This window comes from Odontesthes bonariensis, chromosome 4 (genome assembly GCF_027942865.1).
Source record: "Odontesthes bonariensis isolate fOdoBon6 chromosome 4, fOdoBon6.hap1, whole genome shotgun sequence".
NCBI classification, from domain to species: Eukaryota; Metazoa; Chordata; class Actinopteri; order Atheriniformes; family Atherinopsidae; genus Odontesthes; species Odontesthes bonariensis.
This window is the reverse complement of record NC_134509.1, coordinates 31153054-31180656: the sequence shown is the minus strand read 5'-3', so window position 1 is coordinate 31180656 and position 27603 is coordinate 31153054. Positions and strand designations below refer to the sequence as shown.

At 39.0% G+C, this 27603-nt stretch overlaps 1 protein-coding gene across 2 annotated transcripts; it reads right to left on the bottom strand.

Moving 5' to 3' along the window:
- On the bottom strand, positions 1 to 27164 carry mfng (MFNG O-fucosylpeptide 3-beta-N-acetylglucosaminyltransferase). 2 transcript variants are annotated; one of them, XM_075463955.1, is made up of 9 exons: positions 26427 to 27164; positions 20195 to 20240; positions 19256 to 19358; positions 14482 to 14635; positions 10285 to 10370; positions 9278 to 9443; positions 9118 to 9203; positions 6560 to 6645; positions 1 to 427 (listed from the first exon to the last, which is right to left on the bottom strand). In XM_075463955.1, exons 1-8 carry the CDS (start codon positions 26811 to 26813, stop codon positions 6594 to 6596), a joined length of 1080 nt encoding a protein of 359 aa, XP_075320070.1. In that variant the 5' UTR covers positions 26814 to 27164; the 3' UTR covers positions 1 to 427; positions 6560 to 6593. The 2 variants fall into 2 exon arrangements, with proteins under 2 accessions (XP_075320070.1, XP_075320069.1); XM_075463954.1 differs by lacking the exon at positions 1 to 427 and having other exon boundaries at positions 2775 to 6645.
- Positions 27165 to 27603: the final 439 nt, after the last annotated feature.

Sequence of the window (27603 nt, the reverse complement as noted above, 5' to 3'; positions counted from 1 at the left end):
TTTCAGTTGAAACAGGAAGGTGTTTTATTAAACCGGGAGTTGTAGTTTTAAACAGAAGTCATTCTGGTTAGCTTCGTGCATTCTGTGCAATCTCCTGCCGGTATTTTATGAAATAAAATAAACAACAATTGCTCAGCCACCCGCTGAATACCGCACACAAACAGCAGCATTACTCAACTTTATTTTGGCTTCAACGGAGACCCTGCAGCTGGCAAAGACATGCTGCCCTGGCAGGACAGAAAAAGAGATGCTAAGCGGCTATCCACCGAGTCCGGAGCTGGAGTTGAAGTGATCGGTTGCTGCCCAAGCCTTGTAGCATTTGACAGGGTCCTGATCGAGGTTTGACATATGTGACAGGGATACTAGAGAACAGGTGGAATCATTCATAAGACAATCAGACTGGAACACGAGAGGAAAGGCAAGTGACCTGAAATGAGAGGGAGAGTTAATATTTCAAAATAAAACAGGAAATGATGAGACACGGCATGGAGACGAGACAAAAAAAACCCTTGACCTCACCGCGGTGTGACAGTTAGAACTATAGTTAGAATGCTCAAGTTAACAGCTATAATATATTCTCTCAAAATCATAAACATAGCTGCAGATTCTAATTCTCATTTGTGAAAAAAAATGATTGAATCGATAGAGCAGTTTCTAAAAGAAAGGCTGCTAATTAACCTCTGTCAATGTATTACTGATCGATCATTACGGCTAAAGTTGAACAAAACTTCTTCTGATCTTTCTTGTTTGTAATGACCTCCACTCACTGGTGAATTGTCTGAGAACTGAATATGAGAGTATATGAGAGGTTTGACATATGTGTATGAGAGGTTTGACATATGTGTATGAGAGGTTTGACATATGTATATGAGAGGTTTGACATATGTATATGAGAGGTTTGACATATGTGTATGAGAGGTTTGACATATGTATATGAGAGGTTTGACATATGTATATGAGAGGTTTGACATATGTGTATGAGAGGTTTGACATATGTATATGAGAGGTTTGACATATGTGTATGAGAGGTTTGACATATGTGTATGAGAGGTTTGACATATGTATATGAGAGGTTTGACATATGTGTATGAGAGGTTTGACATATGTATATGAGAGGTTTGACATATGTGTATGAGAGATTTGACATATGTATATGAGAGGTTTGACATATGTATATGAGAGGTTTGACATATGTGTATGAGAGGTTTGACATATGTGTATGAGAGGTTTGACATATGTGTATGAGAGGTTTGACAAATCTGTATGAGAGGTTTGACATATGTGTATGAGAGGTTTGACATATGTGTATGAGAGGTTTGACATATGTGTATGAGAGGTTTGACATATGTGTATGAGAGGTTTGACATATGTGTATGAGAGGTTTGACATGTGTGTATGAGAGGTTTGACATGTGTGTATGAGAGGTTTGACATATGTGTATGAGAGGTTTGACATGTGTGTATGAGAGGTTTGACAAATGTGTATGAGAGGTTTGACATGTGTGTATGAGAGGTTTGACATGTGTGTATGAGAGGTTTGACATATGTGTATGAGAGGTTTGACATGTGTGTATGAGAGGTTTGACATGTGTGTATGAAAAGTTTGACATATGTGTATGAGAGGTTTGACATATGTGTATGAGAGGTTTGACATGTGTGTATGAGAGGTTTGACATGTGTGTATGAGAGGTTTGACATGTGTGTATGAGAGGTTTGACATATGTATATGACAGGTTTGACATATGTGTATGAGAGGTTTGACATATGTGTATGAGAGGTTTGACATGTGTGTATGAGAGGTTTGACATGTGTGTATGAGAGGTTTGACATGTGTGTATGAGAGGTTTGACATGTGTGTATGAGAGGTTTGACATATGTGTATGAGAGGTTTGACATATGTATATGAGAGGTTTGACATATGTGTATGAGAGGTTTGACATATGTATATGAGAGGTTTTTACTAGTATATATGAAAGGTAAAGCTTTTCACTAGTATATATGAAAGCTTTTCAGTAGTGTGTATGAGAGCTTTTGAGTAGGTTATATAAGAGGTAAATGTGTTCACTAGTTCATGTGAGAACTTTTTACTAATGTTTGTGCAAGGTTTTGAGTATAGTATGTGGAAGAGTTTAATTTCACATGTGTATATGGAAGTTAATTCTGATTTATGTCCCTGGTGGCACCTCATATCTCCCACTCTAAAACAATTCAAGAGAGAATATGCAAGATGTGCATCCAGAGTGTTTGAAAGTCTCTTAGAACCGCTAAAGGTCTGTTAGAGGATTGCACCCTTTACTTGATTAATAACTATAAATCATCATGATTATCCTTCTGTATTTAATTTTCATTGAAAGCTTGCTTATTAGTTGACACCAAATTCAAAACAAGAATTAAATGCACAATCTTAAAGTTAAAGCATTCTGTTTCCAGCACTGGCATTCAAGCCTATTCATTTCTGTTCCAACAGATTCATTAGAATTAAAGGATTTTATCAGAAATAAATCAAATGCAGAAAGCATGAAATGAAAGAAACACATATAACAATGTGTTATCTGGGGAGAATTTGTTAATTAAATTGTGATCACAAGAAATCTGTCAGTTGTCTTGAGATAATGTGTTAATTAACTTGCAATTTTATGATAAGATGTTTGGAAATGATTAGCCATTACGCCCGCACCTAATTTCCGAACCCCACTTGCTTACTCCTGCTAAAAGTCTTCATCTTAGAGAAATAGTGTCAGTTTGAGTGGGTGTGAAAGGACGCGGATGCGGAAATTCAAAAAGCAAACTTGATTTATTTTCAAAAACACAAAGTTCAAACAAAAAGCACGGCTGAGCCGGATTCAAAAAACCTAAACTGTGGGATAATTACTTGACAAGACAAAACACTTGACATAGCATGGAGAAAACCACTTAACTTGGTCGTGGCATGGAGGATGTTGACAGGTTAGGATCTCACAAAACAATGAGGGAACCTGGAAACTAAATACTGTGGAGGGTGATTAGGGATTGAGTGCAGCTGATGGGGAAAAGACAGGTGAGGCAAGTGAGGCTGATGGCATGGCAAGGCAGAACTAAAATAACAACCTGGACCTAAAACAAAGACATGGTAAAAACTAAGAACTAAACACAAACTAAAAACATGGCAAAAAGCCACAGACATGACAAATAGTATGTGGGGAACTGTATGTCATTTAGTAAACTTTGACTTTTTCAGTAGAAATCAAACTGGATATACAACTTGAACTTAGGAAGTTACTCTGTGACTGTAATTAGATATGTTTAAAACAGGCTCTCATTTAGTATCAATAGCCGCTTTCGGACTGTAGGAACCTTTGGCAGTTCTAATAACCTTTTAATCCGCGGGGCCGTTTTCTCCCGTGTTCGGACATACAGGAACTCGGGGCTATCTCCCTTAGTTCCTATAACTATTTAGCTCCTTCTCCAAGGTCGGGTCTTTTCATAGTTCTATAGAACTAATCTGACAGAGGTGTTTGGTGGTCCGTAGCTACGCCCCATGCCATGCTATCACGGCTAAAATGTTTCCCGGCGGGTGTTTAATAAGTTAAACTTACACTGGTCTCCTTTGTCTGCAGTGCGCTGCTCTCCTTTCTTCCTTCATGAAATAAAAAAGTATCATCTCCTGACTCTCTCTGTGAGCTCTTCCAGCCTCGATATTAGACGCCTGATGTGATTGTCCATGATTAATATCACCATCATGCAGACCATAAACACAGTGGCCTCCCCGCTCTCCATATTAGCTTCTTGGTGGTGTTTTTTCTACTCTCCTTACTTTTACCGTTTTGTTTTGGGTTTGAATGTAGCGCTAAACGGCTAACGGCTAACGGCTAAAGGGTGGATTATACTTCTGCGTCTATCGTCTTGACGTATTGCTTTGCTCTGGTCGCGAACCACTTTTCATGTTATGGTTCTGCAACCTCGGTCTGGAATTTCTCGGGACGCACAGCAGGTTTCCCCTCGCGAGAATTTCGGTGGGTGGTGACGAGAACTTTCGGCGGCGCCGGCGGAAGTGTTTATTTTTCAAAAAAAAAAAAAAGTATGCAAGATATGGATCTGGAGTTGCTCGACATCGAAGAAGAACAGCTTCTTTTATTGGAGTTGGCGAAATGCAAAGGAGGAAGCCACACAGACAACCGGAAAGGCACACCGAGGACCAATCACAGCCGCTTTTGTCTGCGCACTTCCGTTGGTGGTCTGCGTGCGTCCGACGTGTAGTCAGGATTTTTCTGAGGTGCACGACAACGCGCGCAGAGCCTCTGCGTGGGGGAGTGGTCAAGATTTTGACGCTCGCAGAGGCTCTGCGTCCGAGCGTCAGACGCTTTGCGCCTGAAGCATAAATCAGGCTTAACACGTCACTGAAGCAGACGGCTGCGCGCGGCGCATCAGTCCCTATCAGGTCCCGACTCATGTGCGAATGCAGACTGAAACAGTTCCGCTGGGGAAGGATAGTTATCAGAACGAAATTCAAGGAGGGTAGTTCTGATAACTACTTTCTTAGAACGGTCTGTCCGAAAGCGGCTAATATGTGCAAAAAGGTAAAAACCCGGTTGGAGTCCAGGGAGATTAAATCAATATGAGCAATATTGATACCTTAAGCCATATTCTTGTTCTGATTTTTACAAAAACATGTGAGGGTTAAAGTTTGATGGTTACACCTACACCCTTGGTTTTGATATTTTAGACTATTAGGAATATTCTGATAAACCTAGAGCAGAGCAAACCAACACAGAGCTAAAATGTTGATGCAACAAACACCAATCAATCATAAGGTTACTCCTTAAAGTAGTCAGATAAAGAGAGACTAAAGGTTCATTTGCAGGTTGTCTTATTTACAATGTTCAACCAATCTCAAATGCTCAAAGAACATTGGTATGCTGTGTCAATTGTAAATAACAACAGGAGCAATAAAATGAAAATAAAAGCAGGATCAATTGATCCTGACAAAAATTTCCTTTCCTTTTCAACTGGCACTTCCTTGAATTTTTCAGATGGACCATCTTTCCTGACCTCCTGAAAATCTAACTGTAGTACCTTTGGTGAGCTACTCAATGGTCACATCTTCCAAAACATGTTTAACATTTTGTGTTTCATTTATTAAACAATATACCACGATCAGTATGAAAAACATTCCTTGCCCTGTAACCACTGCAGTAAATTGATTTCACATTTTTACTGAACTTTCTGTTCACTTATTATTTACTCCAAAAAGATTGGTCCAAGTATTCTCAATAGGATGTATTAAGCCACACAGTCATTCCTACTTCCTATATTCTTCTGCAGGGAAGGTCAGATCCAGACGCTTTCAACAGCGTATTTGTATTCATCACAACTTGATTCCCACCAAACAAGCAAACCACGGAAACCCAGCAGCGCAGTGTCATCTCTCTGCAGGCACTCTGCACGTGGCCACAGCCTTTTAGCCCTCCACGAACATTCAACTGTGTGCAAATCGTAGTGACATTTGTATTCTGAACAGGATCTGTCCAGCTTGATGAGATTTTTCTGCAAATATGAGCTGTTTTTCAGGTTTCAGGCATGTCAGTTGTGATCTTCTTCATACTTGTGGTTTGTTGTTTAAATCTGAGGCATAAATAAATGATCAAATGCAACTGAGACAAAAAGGGATGAGTGGAAGTGTCATTTACTTGCAGTCATGGCCTTCGAGGAGCACAACAATCATGGACAGCGCTAAGTAAACAGCAAGACTGAGGAAGGAGGAGCCGGGGAAGAAGACAGGTGGAGGGGTGGAGGGGTGGAGGGGTGGAGGGGTGGAGGACGGAGGTAAGAAGAGAGAAACGGGAGGCTGAGAGCTTTGGCTTAGGAGGGAGATGTGTGTCAAGACGGTTCAATGTGTGCAGATTTCAAGCTGTAGGTGCAAGGACAGCTTCCCCTTCATAGCAGCAAACACACAGAGGACTATGCCCAATCAGTCTATAAAAGCTCAAATAAATTCAGCACCACCTGTAATTCCTGCCCCGTAAGTGCAACTTACTAACAGTTTAATCATCAGTAACTTTAAATTATTACTAAGAAACAGAAAGATGAAAACATACATTTAACCTTCTTTCTTTTTTTAAATGTGAGGAAAATTTTATTTGGCTTTTGTCAACAAAAGAACAAAATTTCAGTAAAAATGTTATTAGTCTCCCTTATTTTAAGTGCTTCAGGCTCACAGAAAAAAAAACACCAAATCAATTAAATTATTCAGTAGTAAAGACACAAAAAGTCGCTGTTTTCTGCATGTAACATAATGATTTAAACACAGTGATAAACAGGAGAAAGTATCTATTTCCAGTACTTCCCAATCAAAGTTCATTTTGAATCCCATGTTCGTCAGTGTCCAAGCGTTAACTGTGAAAGCAGGTAATCCATGGTTTACCAGTTGTGGGAAATCACCTTTTGCTGCTGAACATTCAGCCTGATTTCGTGCTTCTCCTGCTTTGTTTTTCTCTGCCTCAAACTGTTCCACCTAAGGACATAATTTTTCTCTGCATTTAGATAACATCCAGGATTAGTGTTTCACCCAACAGGATACTTGCCGTATCTAAGGCATTGTAGTCTTCTATTAGATACTCAAGGACACCAACTGGTGAGAGGATACAGGATGCAGTGGACAGTCTTAAACCTGTAGTAGAAAGCAGAGTAATGAGTTAAAAATTAAGTTCTCTAGACCTCTCTCTCCTCACCACTGACCCACTCAAGAAATATAATCTCTCCAGGTCTGCTTCTAGGACTTCTCCAGGTAGGATTCTACCTGGAAGGCATCCTGCTCAGATGCCTGAACCACCTCAACTAGTTTCTTTCGATGTGGAAAGGCAGCGACAGGACTTTAAACCTCTCCCAGATGACTGAGCTCCTCATCCTAAGGCAATATTCACACATATACAGTTTGGGTATTGTGGATAGCTTGGGGTTGAAAGTTGGGAAGAGTTTCAAGAAGCAGCGTAAGCATCAGTCTATCAGATAGCCTAAATGATCTCAGGGCTGATTGTTGCTATAATTCCAAATACCCACTCTGACATTTACAACACTTTACACTTGCCAAAGGGGGGAGCCCATCCACCCTTTGGGGCAAGCCCATTTTGGCTTCTCATTTCTTTTATCTCAGTCTTTCAGTCACTATCGCTATTACTTCTCTGGTTTAAGTGGGACTCCTTCAGGATCGGGGGGAAAAAGTTTTGTGGCCTGACTATAAACACATTATTAGGCCTGTGTGAGCAAAGGCCAGACTCTAGAGTTTTATTTTGTACAACGCTACATACCCCAAACAGTCAAAGGAAGGCAGCATTCTACACATTAATGCTATTGTACTTTTGGCTGGAACAAGGTTGCCTTGTGTTGCATTTGGCATTCAATTATATACAGTCATGTAAAAATGAAAGCACACCATCTTAAGTTTTAATATCAGGATATGTATTATATACATAATCTATAATATAATTAGGTAAATCAAATCTCAGATGAACAACAATAATTGACTGATTACATCAAGCCAAAACACAGTGTGAGCCAGTGTGAGAAACACCAAGTACAGCCCATGATTCTACGGCTTGTCCAACCACCTTAAACAGCAATACCTTGAAGTAATCATTTTCTGTATGACACTATCAGTCTCACATCGTCGAGGAGAGATTTGGGTCAACTCTTTTTTACAGCGTTGCTTCATTCACACACTGAGTTTTGCAGGCATTTTCTTTATGCACAGCTCTCTTTAGGGCCCCATCACAGCATTTCAATCAGGTTCAGATCTGGACTGTGACTGGTCCTTTGCAACAACTTGATTTCTTTTTCAACCATTTAGGCTGTTGAAGATTTGTTGTTGTACTTGGGATCAATGCCCTGTTGTATGATCCAATTTGGGCCAAGCTTTAGCTGTCACATGGATGGTCTCATGTATGATTCAAGTATACCTTAGTACACAGAAGAGCTTTTGGTCAACTCAGTGATGTTTTTGATCACCAGCACCTGGCTGCTACTTACCCCCCTAATTTCTATGGAAGCAGTCGGGCTGTTTTTAAACACACTGTTTCTGCTTTTTAAGGTTAATATTTGCAAAATAATGTCACAGTGTAATATTTTATCTGTGGTTTTTATCCTGTTTTTTACCTGGTAAGGTCCAGATTATTCTATTCTGTCCTGATACATAAAACTTTACAAGTGAAAAAAAACTTGCTTTATTTTTTACACGACTAAGATGAAAACAATTTCATAATTTACTTAAAGAAACATATTTCACCTTTAAGATTTAGAGTAATTAGTTTTCTGTCACTTATGATTTCAACTTTTATTTAGGATGTCTTATTTTAATATTCTATATCTAATATCTACATCTTGTCATGTTTGTACACGTAGATAAACATTTGACTTGCTCCCTTAAAACTCCACATGGAGGCTGGGAGAGATGATCGGTACTTCCACTGTCTCACATCATAAAGATTTTATTTTTGAGGAGAGATCACAAGATGAACTAGAGCGACTGGGTGTCACGTTTTCAATTCTGGTCACGTGAGGAGTAAAACTGAGAGCTGGGGATTACTTGAAGAAGGTTCTCATAAACAAACATCTGATCTAAGGAGTGAAAAATACACATAACCCACAGATCTTTAAATATTAAATATTTTGGTCAAAATTTGATTTCTTTCACCTTGATTAACGTTTTATTTTTTAATCAGGTGAAGAAGAGCAATTCAACTCATTCAAGTGTAATAGAAAAGACACAAACATGAAACAGAAAATGAGAATATTTACGCTAGTGTCCTTTTCAAAAGATCCATTGTGTTGATTTAAACTCTCAGAGAACGAGAGCGATAAAGGATATGCCAAGCTTAAGGCTGAGCTTCCAAATCGATTTATAGCTTATTTTTTTGTATAAATTTGTAAAAAAAATATTTATATTACTATACAGAAGTTACAGGAAGTTTAACAGTTTCACTCACATGAGGAAGCAAATCTAAAAATGCACGATTTGTCTGCGGCTGTGTGCATCCACATCAGACAGCTGCTACCAGAAGCTGTAGAAGACTAAACAGGCCAATTTGAGAAAGATTGCATTGTTCATATCTGCTCGTTTGCAAATTAAAGAAAGGAGAACCCAAACCTGGAGGGGTCCTCCTCCTTAGAGAAGCTTCCTTTCACTTCAATGCTGTTCATCTTGTTCTCAAATACCCCATAGCTGAGTGTCACCTGCAGAGAATAAACACAATTAGAGGCAGGGAAAATGAATATATTTTTTTGTTTATGTACATGTGTAATAATACCTGCTGTGGTATGCTCCTTTGGCTTATGAGAAGCAGGTTTTCGAGGTGTGAATGGAACAATGGACAGTGGACCATGGAGATGCCCAGTCTCTTCTCCACAATGAAGCCCACCGTACAGTCGTCAGGGAGACGGATTGTGGCCGATGTCCGCTCAAACTGGGAGCCTCTGAAACTCACACAACACACATTCACTTGTTTTTTTTGTATTCCTTTAAATTCCTCACAACACTGCGCGGTTCTTTCATCGTCAAAGTCGTCACAAATGATCACAAAGTATGACTTTTAAAGTATATTCTACTGAGGGGAAACGTATATGTAAGAAAAAAGGAAGAATGAAAGAAAGAAAAGGTTTTAAAAATTCCCAACTTTTTCCTCTATAGGGACATTATTGGTGAATTTGCATGTCATGACCTATTAGCCATTAAATGACGAATCTCCATGCTGACCTTTTCAAAAGTCTACCATAAATTTTGCATCTGATTCCCTAACATGTAGCCCTGGGCAGCCATTAGCTCTTTGAAAGCTCTTGGAGAGGACTGAAATTTGCATTAAAATGGAGGAAAAACTATTTAATTAGATTCAGAATAGCAAAAATGTTTGATCTTTTTTTAACTTAAATCTTAGTCTTACCTGTATCACTGGCCAACCATTAAGTAGGTTAAAAAAGTATATTATAAAATGTTCAGTGTGATGGATTACCTGCTATTTTTCAAGCAGGTTTTGAGTGAATTTCCAGTGTCAGAACTAAGAAAGATGTAGCTGCTAGACATATGAACTCAGTCTAAAAACTGTGCACTTAATTAAGTGAAAAACTTGGAAATCTACACCAGGCAAAAGGAGCTTGAAGCAAATGGGCTAAAACTTGCAAAAAATGTATTTCAGTGTATCTGATAATAGCAAATAAGCTCTGTCTTTAACACTCTTGCTGACATTTGAGTCATGCTGGCATTTGAGTCACACTGACGTCAAAGTACACTTAAATACATAGGTATGTAAATTAGTGTTACCTCGCCCATGGAGACATCTTTCCTGCCAGCCTTTGACTCAGACAGAAACCTGCTCCTCCTGTAGCGAACCAGAACTGTACTTTTTTCTGACAACACACACACACACACGCACACACACACAATTATCAATTATTTCAATACATGCAAATACAAAGAAAGACAGAAAGTAGGTGCACTAAGCACTGCCTAACACAAATAGACTACGAATGCTAATGTTCAGAGGCTCCGACAAAAACTCACACACATACAAAAGGGAAAGCTTAACTTCTGATACAACATCATCCACCACTGCGTTACATGTAACAGTCGGTGAAGCGGAAAATGATCACTGCTGTGGCAACTTGCTGTGGTTGTTTGCACCAGCAATTTAGTGTCAGGAGGTACAACTCGGACTCTAAAGTGTCAGTCAAACACAGATGAGCAAAACGTCCACTTGAAGGCTTAAGAGCTGCTCTTTCCACAAGTACTCTCTGTTGAAACACTTTTATTTTCTTTTACAAAAAACTGCTGTTCTGTTATTTCATAGTTTAACATAAAAAGTTTAACAGTGTCGTGTTGACTTTCAAGTTGTCTGGCCTTCAATTAAAGCGCATTTTGCATTTAAAGGGATGGATGTTAACTCCTAACTCCACCCATCTTACATACACACAGGAAACACACAGCATCCAACATAAAGGTGGAGATACATGCATAAAGACATCATCCTCCTATGGGTTAGAGGAAATTAAAAACTACATCTGTAAACGCAGACACATAAAGCTACTCAAACACTCGGTTGGGTGTTACTAATATGTGAAATACTGGTACTTTGTCTCACACACACTCACATAAATCTGAAGAAATGTAGAAAAGAAAAAAGGTGCCCCTGTCGCTGACTAACGTTTCAACAATTTGCGTTCAGTGCTCAGTTCTTTCCAAACCAGCTTTTTACGAGTAATATGTCTCTCCTCTATTTCTATCCCATTTCTCAGGTAGATAATGTCTTATTTTAGATCCTTCTGTATATCATACAAAAATAAATGCGGTGTTATGGTTGTGTATTCAATAAGTGTGTGTGAGAGATTTCTTTGCCTTCCTTCTCCCTTACTGAATATTTCTTGTCTTGATTTTTTTCAGTCATCATTTGGTGTTTTTAGTCTTCTTCTACTTCCTTATTCTTTCTTTTATTACACATTTTTCCTATTACTCAATTAAAAACGTGTTTCACTTGTTTTATGAGAGATGGTTGCATTCGGTTTTTATTTGCATTGTACGTCCCATACAGCATCCCGACTTCTTTGTAATTGGGGTTGTAGTTCATTTCCTTACCTTTTTCTATCATATGCAATCTGTAATGCCTCTACATTTTTTCTTCTTTCCTTCTTGTGGATCTTGTCTTATTTCCTAACATTTTCCATCCTTTCTCTTTCTCTTGAAACCCCCTTTCTATCCTTTCATGCATTCTTTCCATTCCTTTGCTTTCTTGTTCCCTTTTCTCCTCTTATTCTTCTCGCTGCCTCACAATAGTGACAGGAAATTGAAAAAGACGGGCAGCGAGACATAAGAAAAGGAAAAGAGGAGACTGAGAGGAGCCTGACATTTGTTTTTATTTTCTCTTGAAGAAAATGGGAGCAGATGGAAGAGAGAAGGAAAACAGGAAGCGAAGACTAATAAGGATCTGTTTTTCAATATCAATGGATGCAATCAGAGCAGAGAGTGACACAAGGGAGATGAAGAGAGTAATTTCAAGAAATGAACGGGAGAGATTGAAAAGTGCAGAGAGCTTACAGGAATTAGGCAGCACTTTAACGCAATAAAAGTCTTAACTCTGTGAACTTGGTGGCCTATACACACACATCACAGGCATGCACCAGTATGAGCATTCAGGAAACTCTTTTGTCTGTATGTGTGTTCAAACAAGACACCAATCTCTCATAAACACTCCTTAGCTGAGCAAAAGCTACACACTTTGTGTAGCTTCACTCACTACTCATTAATCCACTAACTTAATTGTATTCACCTTTTTCAACCTTCTGCACCAATGAAAAATGGTGCTAAATGTGGATTTTATGGATTTTAAATGATGGTGGTCAGCCTGGCTAAGCTACAGTTTGGCAGAAAACCAATACAAGCAAACCTTAGCTTTGTTTTACTGCTCTTTAGTGTCCCTGGCAGAGAAAAAAAAAAGGGAAAGAAGGACCAGGTGTAGAATAATGAGAATGAAAAAGGAAGGCAACTGAATGATTCTTTGTAGTTTTGACCAACATTCCTATTTGTCATGGTGATCTTCACTTAAACCTGCAATGAGGAACTTTTTTCCACCTTCTGGTAGCGAGAGTGTTTAACAAAAAGTGTTGGATTGTGCTTTAGACTGTCATCGCCATCAATCGATGACAGACTATATTACTTTTCTTATCTCAGGCACCAGAAACTTTGCTGGTATGCTTCAAAGGTTTTTCTGAGTAATGATGACCATCAGAAATACATTGAAAAAGTTGGTCTGCGCCACAAACAGTTTTTGTGGAAGATGCTGACTCTATTTTCTCTCTCCCTTCGTATCACTACGGGCTGTGTAGACCGTGCAGACCGAAGTGCAGACCGAGCAGTCCCCTGCTTCTGAGCAGTAAACACCGTAACAGGCGCGGCTGTCGGCAGGTGGCAGCACGCAGTGATATGAAGGGAGAAAAAATAGCGCCAAGCAATTATGAGGTCTGACTTTTTCTGGAGAACGATTTTGTGATGCAAATGTATTACTCTTTTGAACGCATATTGTTCTGAGAAGCAAAACGCTTTATTTTTGTGGCCCCAGCCAACTAGCCGGACTACTTTCATCAACGCCAAAACGAGGCTGGAACTCGGCTCACAGGACGCAGCAGGGGGTAAGAAAATTTAATGAATGATATTGTTAATATGGGATCAAATCTTTCTGTTGGAGGTCATCAAACGTATAGCCAAATTCACCATGCTGACGTTGTCTGTAAATCACTTGAAAGGTTATTTTTATCAGCTTAAAAAAAATAATCAGGATTTTAGCAGAGCTGAACGGCAGTCAGGAAATGGTTTAAGCCACCGAAAGTTGACATGTAGTCTTTGTGAGCTGCTTTTCAAACACAATTTTCTGACGCTTTCATCTTTTTGACAAAATAAACAAAACAAAATATGAATAAGAGCAGCTTTATTAGGAATTTGTTCGGACAATCTATACTTACACAGCTTGGTGCTGTTTCTACAAGCCCTTAGCACTTTTTGAGTCTCTGGGAGCATATACATGCAGGAGTTATTCAATCCCCAAACAGCATTATCTGGGTGTGTTAGCCCTATTTTGAGCAGCTTAATTTTTTCCTTTTAGCATCTTGGTCAGATTAACATTTTTATATGCATTTTAAAAGTCCATTTTCGGTTGGACCGACACAGGAAATCATGTATTTCTTGTGTGATGTGCGGTAAATGTGCTGATTGTTTTAGAAACATAGGAGTATTTGAAATTGTGCAGTCATTTCAAGCTGAACTTGATCTTACATTAAATTGATTAAATTGTGGACTTTCAAGGGTCGCTGGATTAAATAATTGAAAACCTTCCAATTTGTTACTAAAAATATTTGTGGTGAGTGCCAAAAATGTGAAAACGCAACCATCCTCTCCACAACATAGATGGTTTTAGTTTGTTAATGTGCACAAACATTGACACAAAATAAATATATGTAATGAAAGAAAAAAAAAAGATCTAAATTACTTAAAAAAAATTGATGAATAAAAAGTATTTTGACGAATGAAAATTGCAAATTACTTAGCGGCTCTGTATTAGGGGGGTCAGGGAAGGAAGGACAGAAAATGTAAAAAGAAAGCAAAAAATCTCAGGTGGCAGAGGAGCAAGAAAAAATAAATCTGCTGAACCACAACAAAGACAATATTGTACTTTGTGGGGTCTCTCTGCAATAAAGTATTATCAGCTTACATTAATGAATTTCAACCATTGACCATTGTGCACCGCTTCTTTTTTTTATCATCTTGTTACATAGCTCAGTTTTTGAATATCCAGTAAAGTTGTTTTTGGGCTTTTACTGTATCGTTTTTGATGAGATGAGAGTAAAAAATTCCTTTGTATATTCAGTCTCTGGAAAACAAAGCTCAGGGAAGCTTCAGAGCTGAATCTGAATCTTCCAGAAACCAAAAAAAAGCTAAGGAGTGAGTAAATAAATCAAAACCATGGATTGGTACCGTTGTGTTTCCTTCCAGCAGTTCATGAGCAGTAATGGGTTTGTCCAGACTCGGTTTTCCCACATAGATGTCGCCATCCTGAGGGAAGTCCGAGAGCAGAGAGAGGAGGGCTGCGGGGTTCACGTAGTTATCATCATCTACATGACAAAACCACCTGAGAAGAAACGGAAGGAAGTAGAAAAAAAATGCACTTTGATTTAGTTCTGGTGTCTGTCTTAATAGTCTGTTGTTTTTCTTATTTCCATCCCAGTCCTCTTTTATTATGGTTGCCACCAACAAGATCGGAGATTTAAACACCAATTTTCCTCTTAGTTGGTTCCATTCTTGCAATAGCCCCCAAAGGCTTGCCTTAACCAAGTCATGAATCAAGTCAGTGTTGAAACTTTTTTAAAGTAACTTTTACTGTTGTTTCCACATCCATTTCACAACTAAATCACTGACACTATTTCTACAGATTCCTAAAATGTATTAGGAAGGTAATTTTCTGAATTTGAGTTTTTCTCTTAATCAGAAAGACAGATAAGCATTGAATAGACACCTGGCACCATCTGAAAGCCTGTCTGCACCATGCACATTCCCATTAAGATACTGTAATTATGGACTCTCAGACTCATATACTTTATGCAGACTTGATGATATATTCAGTTTCAGCAGACATAGACTCAACAAGCACAAAGCAAGAGCTCATATCCACATGAAAAGTGTCCTTGTCAACAAACCTGATTCACCACATGGTTAAGCCAATGATTATGTCTTTGTCTCCACATTCTTTGTGGTTGCTTAACACTGTGTCCAGAAATAAAAACTTCAGAGAGCTCTCACAGTGCCCTGACCTGAAGAGTGCAGACCATTTCGATTACAGACGCTGCTGACAGTAGTGAGAAGAATCAGACGTTTTCAGTCCTTGATACAGACAAACATGTGCCTTCACCCCTTCATTTCCCATGAAGGGGAATTTCACTTACTCAGATACTGACATTTTCATCCAGTGACTGTTTCAATCATTTCTGTCACTTCTGAGACATTCTGTAGTTAGCAGGCTAATTTAAAAGGGGAGAAAATCATCTTAGATTAAATATTTAAATCTTTTCCAAAGTTGAAATTCAATATTAAATTTCAGCTGAATCATTATCCCCCCCCCCCCATCTTCTGTATGAGAGCTCCAACTAAATTGTTCAGCATCATTAGCCGGAGAGTGTATTTCTGTATCTTATAACACAAGAAAACCTTTCGGCAAATCTTGTCATGTCAGTACGTTTTAAGCTTTTAAAGGGTAGTGATCTACATCCACATCAATCAACAACCAATAAGTTCACATTAGAGAAGAGGTAAGCTAATAAAACCAAAACCAGGCTGGAGTTAAGTTCCATGGATAGATTTGATATCATGTGTGTGGCTGTAACAGTTACACTTTTGCTTAACTTTTTTTTCTTTTCAGGTTGCAGCACAAAAATTGCTTGCTTCAGTTAAGGCATCAAAGCTGTAAAAAAAATTAATAAATCTAAAAAACATGTAAGCCACATGTTAGATGGCAAACCTCTCTCTTCTGCAACAAGCCTCTGTTCCATTTTATTGGCTACCATGGCAACAAGTCCTCTGATAAAGACACCACCAGCAGACATCATTTATCTATAGTCTCATGGCATCAATTTAAAATGTCCAAGTAATCGAACACACCTCTATAAAGTCTTGTCAAATGCGCATATATAAAACTGCATGCTGACAAATGATACTAAAGAGATCCTAGTGTCTCTCTCACATACTGATTTAAGTACCTGTTAAGCCAGTGTTTAAATAGATTTCTTCAACCAAATGTGCACATCATGAGGAAAGTGACTTTGGTGTTTAAGCTCTATTTAACCATAACCAGAGCAACACCTTTTCTACACACTGCATCCATAATGGAACTTGGTTTTATCACCTAAAGTAGAAAACCTCTTTCATGTGGGAACTCATGGAGGTTGTTAACTTAGCTGTCTTCACATGTCGTCAAGTGTGGATATTTTAGATCTAAGAAAACACTGAATTTAGAATATATAATCACAAAGCTGCTCCTAGTTTAAAGCCTTTTCGGTCCGAATTTCCGCTTGTGCTCGCATCGTGATTTTCGCTGCTTTACTCTCAGTAATCATGCTGTTTGAGTTTTTTTCTGTCATATTAATAACTGGACACGATGTCAAGGCCTCATTCCAAACTTGCTTCCCATGCCAACCTAACGGCTCCCCAGCAATGCAAATGACTTCCTTCCAAATCAAACAGTCCAAATACTTGGACACGTTTCTTAGTTGGCCTTGGAACCAAACTAAACACACTCTTTTATTTTCTCTGCCATCTTTATGATAAGACAGTTGCCAGTGCCTTAGTCACACTACTCAACACAAGCTGTTGAGTTTCAAAGTATTTTTTCACAAAGAAAAAATATTTAACCCATTTCCAGTATATGTTATGGCAGCCACAAGCAGTGAGCATGCTGAATATATGAAAGTAAAAGTGCTAGCATATAATTCAACTGCAACTGAGAGTAATTTTTTAGCTTGGAGCAGATCACAGCTTCCTAGGGTGTTGCTACAAGGTGTTGTAGACAGCTGTTGGGGCCCTGAGGTCCGTTTCACGAAGCAGGTTTAGTGAAAACTCTGAGTTTGTTAACCCTGAAATGAGGGAAACTCTGAGTTTTCCGTCTCACAAAGGGAGGTAACTCAACCCCGAGAAAGAGGGGTAACTCAAGCCTGTGTCACAAAGAGAGGTAACTTAACCTCTCGGTCAGTTACCATAGTAACAGACTCTATGAACCTGTCCTGGTCGGGACCAGGTTTTATTCAAGAAACCTCGAGTTTCTTTCTGTCTCCGCCCTCTTTCAGCCACACACGCCATTTGATTTCCTCATTCATTCAGTCAGCAGAGCGAGTTCTTCTACTTCTAGAAGTCCATTAGGCACAGTAGGAGGCGACTTTTTTCACGAACATGGCATGTCCTTTTGACAACGATCCCATGGATGAAGGTGCAGCATTATTGCGCAGAGAATTAAATATTCCTCATGAGAGTTATCAGACCGTGCATAGATGTTTTTGCATTTACAGACAATTATCTTTTTGAGCGGCACCATCAGAATTTTGTTGGGACAAAAGAAAAAAAAGACAAATAAATATGTGTATGAATCGGCTTAAAAAAGATATCTTTAGGCCTATTATATTTTATAAAGACACTTGTCTCTTGGGGGTGGATTCCCTCAGCCACTGGCCTTCCGTTAGAGGTGGCGGTGCTGGGCACCACCCGTTTTACGGGCATCTGCCTTCTTTCTGTTGGCTCAGTGGAAGTCTGTGTTAGTTTAAATAGACTTTATTATTTAACAGAACATGATAGAGATGAGAAGACATAGTTTATGTGTGTGAAAACAGCATTATGTTGGGGATAAAATAACTGCACAATCAAATAGCCACTTAATATTTATTTTACAGTGTAAAACATGATCAAAATGAGGAACCTCCATGCCGAGGTCTCACCTGTTTGAACAATGTTTTTATATTTCATCTTAAACTGCTGCCAAGTGCGCTTCTCCCCCGCGGGATTGCACCTAAATGAAATAAATGAATGGGTTCCCATTCAAGCAGTTTTCCCCTGTAATATTATTGTGATTGCAAAAGGACTACATTTAAACTTACACTTTTGTAGCTGCAGCGGTGTTGCACTTATTTCTAAAAACGTGTTGAAACTCGCCGTATGAGTGCATTAAGATTTCCAATTCGAGGTTGGTGAAAAGGGCTGCACGGTGGTGTGGTGGTTAGCACCGTTGCCTCACAGCAAGAAGGTTCCAGGTTCAACACCCAGCTGGGGCCTTTCTGTGTGGAGTTTGCATGTTCTCCCCGTGTATGCGTGGGTTCTCTCCGGGTACTCCGGCTTCCTCCCACTGTCCAAAAAATCATGCATGTTAGGTTGATTGGCATCTCTAAATTGTCCTTAGGAGTGAGTGTGAGCGTGCATGGTTGTTTGTCTCGTATGTCTCTATGTGGCCCTGTAATGGACTGGCGGTCTGTCCGGGGTGTACCCCGCCTCTCGCCCATTGACTGCTGGGATAGGCTCCAGCCCCCCCGCGACCCGACTGACGGATTCAGCGGTATAGATAATGGATGGAGGTTGGTGAAAAACGTAGCCCCTCCTCTTCCCCGTTACACTGGTGACTCGTCGAATCGGGGTTCCATTGATGCTGGCTTTTTAAAGTTGTGGCGCACAGGCAAAACTCAAGGTGAACCTACTCAGAGTTGATTAAACTCACTCAAATCAGCGTTTCTGGAACTGAAAACTCAGTTTTCTATCTCAGAGTAGATCAACTCAGAGTTCAGGAATAGACTCAGAGTTTGTTGAACCTGCTTTGTGAAACGGACCCCAGATGAACTCCATTAGAAACAACAACAACAAAAAAAGATGTAAGCCTCTGTGGTTCAATTACAGTTTAATCACAGAATTAGCTAATGAACCGGGCCATTGGGCCATTTTCAGTCTGGCCTGGTAGATCCTCAAACGAAAACTAAACAACTCAAAACTCATTCAAAAAAGCTTATTTTCACGAATCTTTGAGTAAAATCTTCAGTCAATATTTTTGTTTCACTCGATTAAAAGCTTAGAGTGCTGTTGACCGGTTGTTTGGACTTAAGATTATTTACTTCTTTGATATCTTTCCACTCAAACTATGGCCTTATGTCCCCATCTGCTCATGTCCCTCATGTTCCAATCTTTAAATCCAGTGTAAGCACCATAGATGGATTGTAGTCTGTCTCACCTCTTGTTTGAGGCCATAAATCCATCGTACTCAGCAGACATCTTGCAAGACAGAGCTTGCTGACTGTGATCTGAGTGACAGCCAGTTACAGCCATGTTATAACCTGCACAGAGAGAGAGAGAGATAGGGAGACGGGAGCGGGGTTTACAGACAAAAGGTATTCCAACACGGTTACTGATTAGAAGGATTAAGCAATTTTCTATGATCCAATATCTTTCTAATTTTCTGTCCTGCTTGAGCAATATTGAGTCTATGAAGCAGAGTAACAAATGTAGACAAGGAATGGAGATGGGAGATAGCCAAAAAAGGGTTGCAGGGAAAGAAAAGGGATGAAAAGAGTAAAATTCATACAATCAAGTCAATCAGGTCAATCAAGAGTGATATTCAGTGGAAAAATAAGGAGTGGGGAGCAGTAAGTATATATGTTGGCACCAAGATATGACTCAAATGTGATAGCTGAGCTCCAAATCTATGCATATCAATATTTTTGCAACAACAGCTTCCACAAGCTCTTGAATCCTGTCTGCAGGGACGTGCTCCCATTTACCCATAGTCAGTCTCAGATGTAGGATGATAAGGTCTGCCATGCACTTAGTGTTTAAATTGACCATTCATTAGCTGCCACATCAACTGGTGAAACAGAATGAGAAGCAGGCGGGAAATGAGAAGCCTGTTTGAAGCATTAAAGTGGATGTCAAGCGGGAAATCTGCTGCTGCATCACTGCAAGCAGTATGTGCAATGCTAAATAACAAAGCTGTATAAGCAGTCTGTATAGGGGGGCGGGGGGTACTGCACAGAAAATTACTATGAGCCTGCCTTTGTGCACTGTGACAGTCATGTTGTTGTGTTAATTTGGGCTAAGAGGACTTCAGACAACCAAGATAATATGTGAGATTTGTCTGAATTTCTGACTTTGTGTGTGAATTAGATATGCTTACCTTGTGAACTTAAGTCCTCATCCTCTATGTCTGTGAAAATAAATGTCTATACACACCCGGACACACAAACAGAAAAAAAAAATGATGCTTAGGCTTTTGAATAAACACACAAACAAATCATATACTCACTGTATTGATATAATTTCCGATGGAACAGATTCAGTTTGACAATAGCAAGATTGTCCACTGACAATATGTAACATGTACGCAACACATACACAAAAACACATCTACAGTCAGCAGCAATCAATGGAGCACTACATGGCTGAGCCAATCTAGTCTCTGCCAGATAATAAATCTAAATCCCACACACTCACTCTTTACTGTGTGTCCCTGCCATCACAGCTGTGTCTGCAGCCATTCAACCAGGAAGACAGACAGATAAACACATTGATCTGTAGTGGAATACTGACACCTGGTGGTATGAAACTGCAAAGCTCATTAGGTGGATATGTGTGTGTCCTCAAAACAAACATCCATCCATCCATTTTCTATACCAGCTTAATCCGTCGGTCGGGTCGCGGGGGGGCTGGAGCCTATCCCAGCGGCAGTGGTGGAATGTAACGGAGTATTTTTACGTCGTTACTGTACTTAAGTAAATTTTTCCGTATTTGTACTTTACTTAAGTAAAAATAATAATGCATACTTTCGACTTTTACTCCATTACATTTTGCAGCTATTATCTATACTTTCTACTCCACTACATTTCTACAATATGTGTTGTTACTCGTTACATTTTATAAATGCAGTTTCGCCATTACGTTGCCTACACAAAAATATGTTTTCAGGTGGCTCTGATAGCTTCAATGTTGCTTATAGTTTTTACTAACAGTGACTTCTGTAGAGGCTTAAGTATTACCAGTAGCTATACCTGCATTCTTCATCAAAATGGCCTAGACATTGAAAGACAACCAATAGCGCGAGTACTTTTACTTTTAATACTTAAAGTAAATTTAAAAGTCAGTACTTATGACTTTTACTTATAGGATTTTTGATGCAGTACTTCTACTTTTACTTAAGTATATATTTTGCTGGGTATTTATACTTTTACTTAAGTACTACACTTCAGTACTTCCTCCACCACTGCCCAGCGGTCAATGGGCGAGAGGCGGGGTACACCCCGGACAGACCGCCAGTCCATTACAGGGCCACACAGAGACAAACCAGACAAACGACCGCACACACGTTCACACTCACTCCTAAGGACAATTTTAGAGACACCAATTAACCTAACATGCATGTTTTTGGACAGTGGGAGGAAGCCGGAGTACCCGGAGAGATAAAAAAAAAACAATTAAAGTCAATTAATAATCATAATTTGCATCTACAGTCATGTAAAAGAAAAAAAACGACACCATCATTCAGCTCTAAGGTTTTATATATCAGACCATTTTGAAATAAAAATCCCAGGTATTGAAATCTTCAGATGAAGAACATATCTATAATCTTATCATTATCTCCCATTCTCTTTGTATGTCAGAGCTTTATGAGGACTCAAACAAAATAAAAACACTTCCTTGGTATTCTGAACCAAGAAAATCCAGCAAACACTTCATTTGGAAGATACTAATCTGTATGGTCTACGAGTAACAGAGACTGAATTGGTTTGCACCAATGATTTGAATAAGCAGCTCTATCTCCACAGCCTCTCAGGTTGAACCATACTTCGTGCTTGACTCTCTATTACAACAAGGCATTTAAATAACCCCAGAGGGGGACAAATCGACCATTAGATTAAATAAACATTAACTAATCGTTTTGTTCAAGGGAACTGATCAAGGGTTTTGGCAGGAATACAAGATAATAAAAAGTTTAGCTCTTTTGTATCTTTTCATCCATCTGTAACTTCCTCAAACTGTTGATCCTCCCATCAACCAGCCATCAGTCATATCTGAGCAGGTTTGTCTTTCTTTTTTTCATGACAGGGTTAGGATGGAGATTTGAGGAGAAGCAAAAATTACTATTAAACATTTTTAACAGAAACTTAGTATTTAGGTGATAAACAAATGCCCACTTTCATAAACTTCCAATGGTTTAAAACACCAGAAAAAGGGCCTGTTTAGCTACTGGCCAGCAGAGGACGACAGACCTATCATATCATCCAGATTTATGAGTTTGTTCATCTTCAAGTCAGATTTAAGGTAACAATTAAGGCAAGGCAAGGCAAGGCAAGGCAAGTTTATTTGTATAGCACAATTCAACTACAAGGCGATTCAAAGTGCTTTACAGATACATTAAAACAGTAGAAATAAAGGGCATGATTTAAATTTTAAACAAAAAAGAAAGAAAGAAGAGATAGAATAAAATAAAATCAATTAAGGGGATACAAGATGCATTATGTCTGTGGGTCCAACAAGCATGCAAGTACATACATTCAGTATCCCTCTATGTTGTCATAAACTCACACTATGGGGGTGAAAAAACTGCCTTTACAAGCTTAGTCTTTGATTTGGCTAATATTTGACTCTGTGATTACATAAAGTAACCTGGGTTATAACTGTAACAAATCATTTTACGTAATAATCCAGTTATCACTAATGTTTAGTTTGAACTGCTTTGCTAGCATTTATTTGACATTAAAACACTGTGCTCATTTTAAGCATTGGTATAGAGTAGCTTTACATGTTTCCCTATATAAAATAGATCTTTCTCTGTCTTGTTTTGTGCAAATGTGTACATATATTCAACTATTTTGAGGTGACGGTGCAAGCCTTTATGTACCTAAAGTAAATGCACACCACCATTACTATTGTGACATGTTCTCCTCTGAGTTAAAGAAAAGCTACATCTATTCTTAAGTAACCTACAATGTTTTATTGTACCGCTGAAGTTCATCCAGCAGTGATCTTAATTCCCCCTCTTGCACTCAGCAACTTAAAAAATTCTCTGGATCTTTCATTTGGTCTTTTTTTAAAAAGATATAGTTCTTCCCTTCCTCCACAAGGAAGAGGAGTAATGAGATACCTGGATCAGTCCTCCTGATCACAATTCACCACAACGACCACCACCAACTACGCTGCGAAATCCCCTTGAGGAAAAGCTGCCATAACAATAAGTTTCCTCTACTCTGGTCATAAGTCAAACTAAATCACGCACTGAAATCCGTCAGCCTGGGCAGAGGGCCGAAAATTATAAAGTGCAGACTCACAGCCTGTAAACAGAGTTATGGAGGAAGTTTCCCCGAGGTCGGTCAATAATGCATCAATCTCATGTTTCTTTTCACTTTTAAAAGACCATTAAGTAAGATTTGTACAATGCTGCAACAGAAAATGACTGCAATGTATCTCTGTAAGGTGAGGCTGTGTTTCAGTTTTATGCTCCTAAAATCTGGAACAGCCTTTGGACAGGCCTCAACTCTGACAATGTTTAAGTCCAGGCTGAAAACAGTTCTGTTTTGCTGTGCATATGACACCTGAAAGTATTTTATCTGAACTCTTCACTTTTAAATTAATTAATTAATGATTATTTTTTATGTTTTTTTTTTTTTTAATGATTTCATTGCCTTCTTGTGATTTTATGTAGCTGTAAAGCACTTTGAATTGCCTTGTGTACGAATTGTTACCTGACTCCCGCCCTCTGAGGAAAGGCAACGCCCCCGCGTGTAGTTGGTGAACGCAGCCAGATGACGTGAGTCAGGTTATACGAATTGTGCTCTACAAATAAAATTGCCTTGCTTTGCCTTGCCTAAGGATTCCCCCGCGTGTGTGACATTTGTTTGTCTTGTTGCTATGGTCTACTGCTCGATGCCGGCCCCCTTTTTTAGTAACAAATTTAAATCATATTTTTCAAGGAAAATAACATTTCATGTGTCTTACTTTAAATCAAACATAACATTTGGATGTTAATGAGAATTGTTGCATTCTGTTTTTTCACAGTATGCCAACTTTTTAGGAAATTGGGTTGTAATCTTAAACAAGTATAATGATATAGCCATAGTGGTCTGGAGGCATTTTGGTTCAGACCCAATGTCTCCAGAAGTCTGAATTCACTGGTCAAAATTCATGTTGATATCCAGGATCATGAGCGATGAGTTCTAGTGACTCTAGAGACTTTATCTCTGCACCAAAATTAAATTTCCTTCAATTCCTTTCTACAAAATATGAAAATCTAACATTTGTTTTGTGTTTAATGTTTTGCATAGCAACATATGGAACTAAAACAGTGGTAAATATATACATGTTCAACATCATTGTATCATACAAGGATTGCTATAAAATTAAAATTAAAATAAAAACCCTCTTAGCATGGTGCCATTAGCTTTATCTTGTTGAGGAATATATGTACAGTAGATGCATATGTACTGTTCCAGGGCAGCAAAGAGGGTGTTGTTAAGGGACAGTTTGTGTCACTACGATCCTTTTTCTAGCCCTAAACCCTCAGCAACTGCAGTATATATGGTGGCAGCAAGTGCCAAGTCTGCTGGAAAGTCTCCATGTGTGTGGACTGATGTAAGTATGATGCGGTTCATTCTGTTCCAGTCTGCCTCTCCACTTCCTGTTCTATGACCAGCTTCCTTTTCAGTATTGTTAACGAAGTCACTACACAGAGGTTGCTTCCTCTCAGCCAAGACAACCTGCCTGCACAGCTTCCTGTGTCTCTGCGTGTGTTTTCTCCTGTTGCTGCATCTATGCTTGTGTCTTTGTGTGACTACGTTTTTGTGTGAACATTTCTCAGATACAAAAACTGGCCTAAAGGCATAAAGCCGAGAAAATGAACGATCTTCTGTTTTGCATTTGCAGTGAAAAAGAGGAAGACATTATCAGTAGGTACCTTCCTCTTTCAGTAAAAAAAACAAAACTTTTCTTGAAATCCTTGTTCATTTGACCAGTTTTTCTGTTCTGTGAGGCAGAACACAGGAAGTGAGATGATCTATGCCTTGTCATTAGTTTCATTTAGTTTTTTTGTTTTTGTTGTTGTTTTCAAAGTGATTTCATGATCACAACATGGTATTAAATAAGGTCAACTAAATTCTGAGAGCACATTGGAATGAGATCTACAGTTCAGAGAATATTTGATCTACACTGATGTAAACGATAGTTTAAAAAACAGCCAACTTGTGCCATTTCCCCTTAAGTGTTCCGCTGTTTCTTTCTGAATAAGCCCTGTTCTGTGTCTGTATATCAGTACAGCCAACCTCATAAGTCAGTGATGATTTCAAGGCCAGCAACTCCAAATTAAAATTGCATGTATTGTTTCCAGGGATTAACTCATTTGATTTTTAGCCAGACTGGACAAATCAAACTGCTGCAGATTAGAGGTGTAGACTATGAGACAAACAGATGTTCCTGGTAAAGTGTTTTGACATGCATAGATATAGCTGGATAACCTCACCGAGCGGCCAAGGAGAATGTAAGTGTGTGTGAAAGAGAGACAAAGAGAACAACCTGACGCACAGGGAAATGCTGTTTTGGACTTTGTTACTTATCAATTTGTGCCACAGCTGTCTGAAATTTTGCACTCCAGCTTTGTACTACAACCCTTAAAATCTCAGATGATGTGCAGCCAAACCTTTCAAACTGAATCCCAGATACCCCAAAGACATGGCTTTCCAACAGGTTTGTTACTTTCTCACTGAGCCTCAAAAACTCACTGCATGATCTCATCCTCACCACAGCCAACAAACCAAACTAAACCATTGCAAAGTCTTGGCGGTAGCATTTGCTACTTTGAAAACTCCCTCAATGTTTAGGACATTTGGCTGAACTGATAGCAAGACCGAAAATGGAATCTTTCCATCTTTAATATGACCTAAGTTTTAATATTTTATACATTCCTTCCAGCAGTTAATTGACAAACAGTTTCAAATGATCATTAGGCCCACAGGACGTCACGTGGTTGATCTTTCCATCAAATAAATGCATGAAATGTTGAGTTATTATGAGTTCATGAGCCCTGGTATGAACTAACAGTCTGTCTGACTGTTTATTTAGCCAATTGTACATAAAAGTAGAAAGTACTTTATGTTAATTGAGACATACCAACATAATGCACCTTTATCATTATTATCACTTTATCTAAGTCAGTTTCTTTAAAACAAGACTTTAAGTTCAATGAAGTGACAAAATAGCTCCTCTTTTATCAAAAGTTTTCCCCCGAGATCACATGGTTGTTCATAGAAATATCAGGTGCGATAATATTGTGCTACTGATTGTGTTTCACGCGGGTTATTTTGTTTTTAGTTGAATTCTGTGGATGTATGGCTGAAGTTAAATATTTTCCAACAAACACTTACATGCGCCTTGGTCTTGGAGATCCAAGTCTCCAAAAGAAGCGCAAGCCGCGTCTTGTGGAACCTCCCGGTGGTTTTCACTGCGATGTAAATGTCCTCCAGCTTCAGTTTGGGCTGAGTGACATGTGCACCCTCAGAGACCCAGTGCCCTCTACTCTTGTCATTAAGTTGTGATTTGCTGCCGCTGCTCCTGTTGTAAACCCAACTCTGCGCGTCCTTGGCGGCGGAGAGAACCTGCTGGATGGAGCTGCGGAGCGCAGCAGTTGATGGAGGGTGACCAGCATTTAGTATGGTAAAGCTGTTCGTGCGTAGTTGAAAATCCACGTAGACAATTATGAAGAAGGTGAAAATCAAGACAAGCAACCTCCGACGTACCCATCTTTTGCGCATGGTAGAGCAACGCGGTAATTAAATCCTTAAAGGCATTAAAATTATGTCACGTTGTGTTTCCTCTTTTGAAATCATCCAGAAGTTTTTGATGGGTTCAGTCTCGTTTCATAACGGTTCCTTCATCACTTCTTCCTCGTTTCGTAGTTCCCTTATTAATTACTCACAATTCTCATGATAGTATCTTAGATATCAGAGAATTTCTGATCATGGAACTGATCCCTTTTTAGATTTTTGCCTCTTGTGGATACAGCAGCAGGACATGAATTTCCAATCATTTCTACATTTTCAAAGCCACTAAAAATGATCTGACTTAAGCCGACGTGCTGCTTGTCACTTGTTTCAAGTTAGACGGGATACGTAAAGGATTTTCCTGTTCCACCTTCAAAGTAAAAACCCAGAATCTAAAACCCTTCCGGTCGGATTATTTGTTTTAAAATGGTCAGTTCAACATGGTTCAAATAATATGGGATGGATATCAAAAGTACATTGAAGGATATGTGAATATACACTGACATCTTTAACTGCTGCACATTTTAGTGTTGAGCTGATTTTATATGCGCTTATCTCAGCGTTGACACAGCAACCTCTTCCTTCCTCTTCAGCACTTACACAGCCCTCTGCATGGCTTTCTCTAAAAAACACGGCAAAATGGACAAGAACAAGCTTCTTTATTTGGGGCATCAACAAAGTATCACCTTATATTTTGCAAACAAAACAAAACAAAGCCTCTTAAAATTATCGAGTTAATAGGTCAGTGGAAGTGAAAGACAAATGATGACTCATAGGTTTA

Coding starts and splice junctions, on each gene's coding strand:
- mfng (XM_075463955.1), bottom strand. CDS start 26,813: ATGCGCAAAAGATGGGTACGTCGGAGGTTGCTTGTCTTGATTTTCACC. Junction 19,359..20,194: donor TGAGGACTTAAGTTCACAAG/GTAAGCATATCT, acceptor CTCTCTGTGCAG/GTTATAACATGGCTGTAACT. Junction 14,636..19,255: donor TTTATGGCCTCAAACAAGAG/GTGAGACAGACT, acceptor GTTTCTTCTCAG/GTGGTTTTGTCATGTAGATG.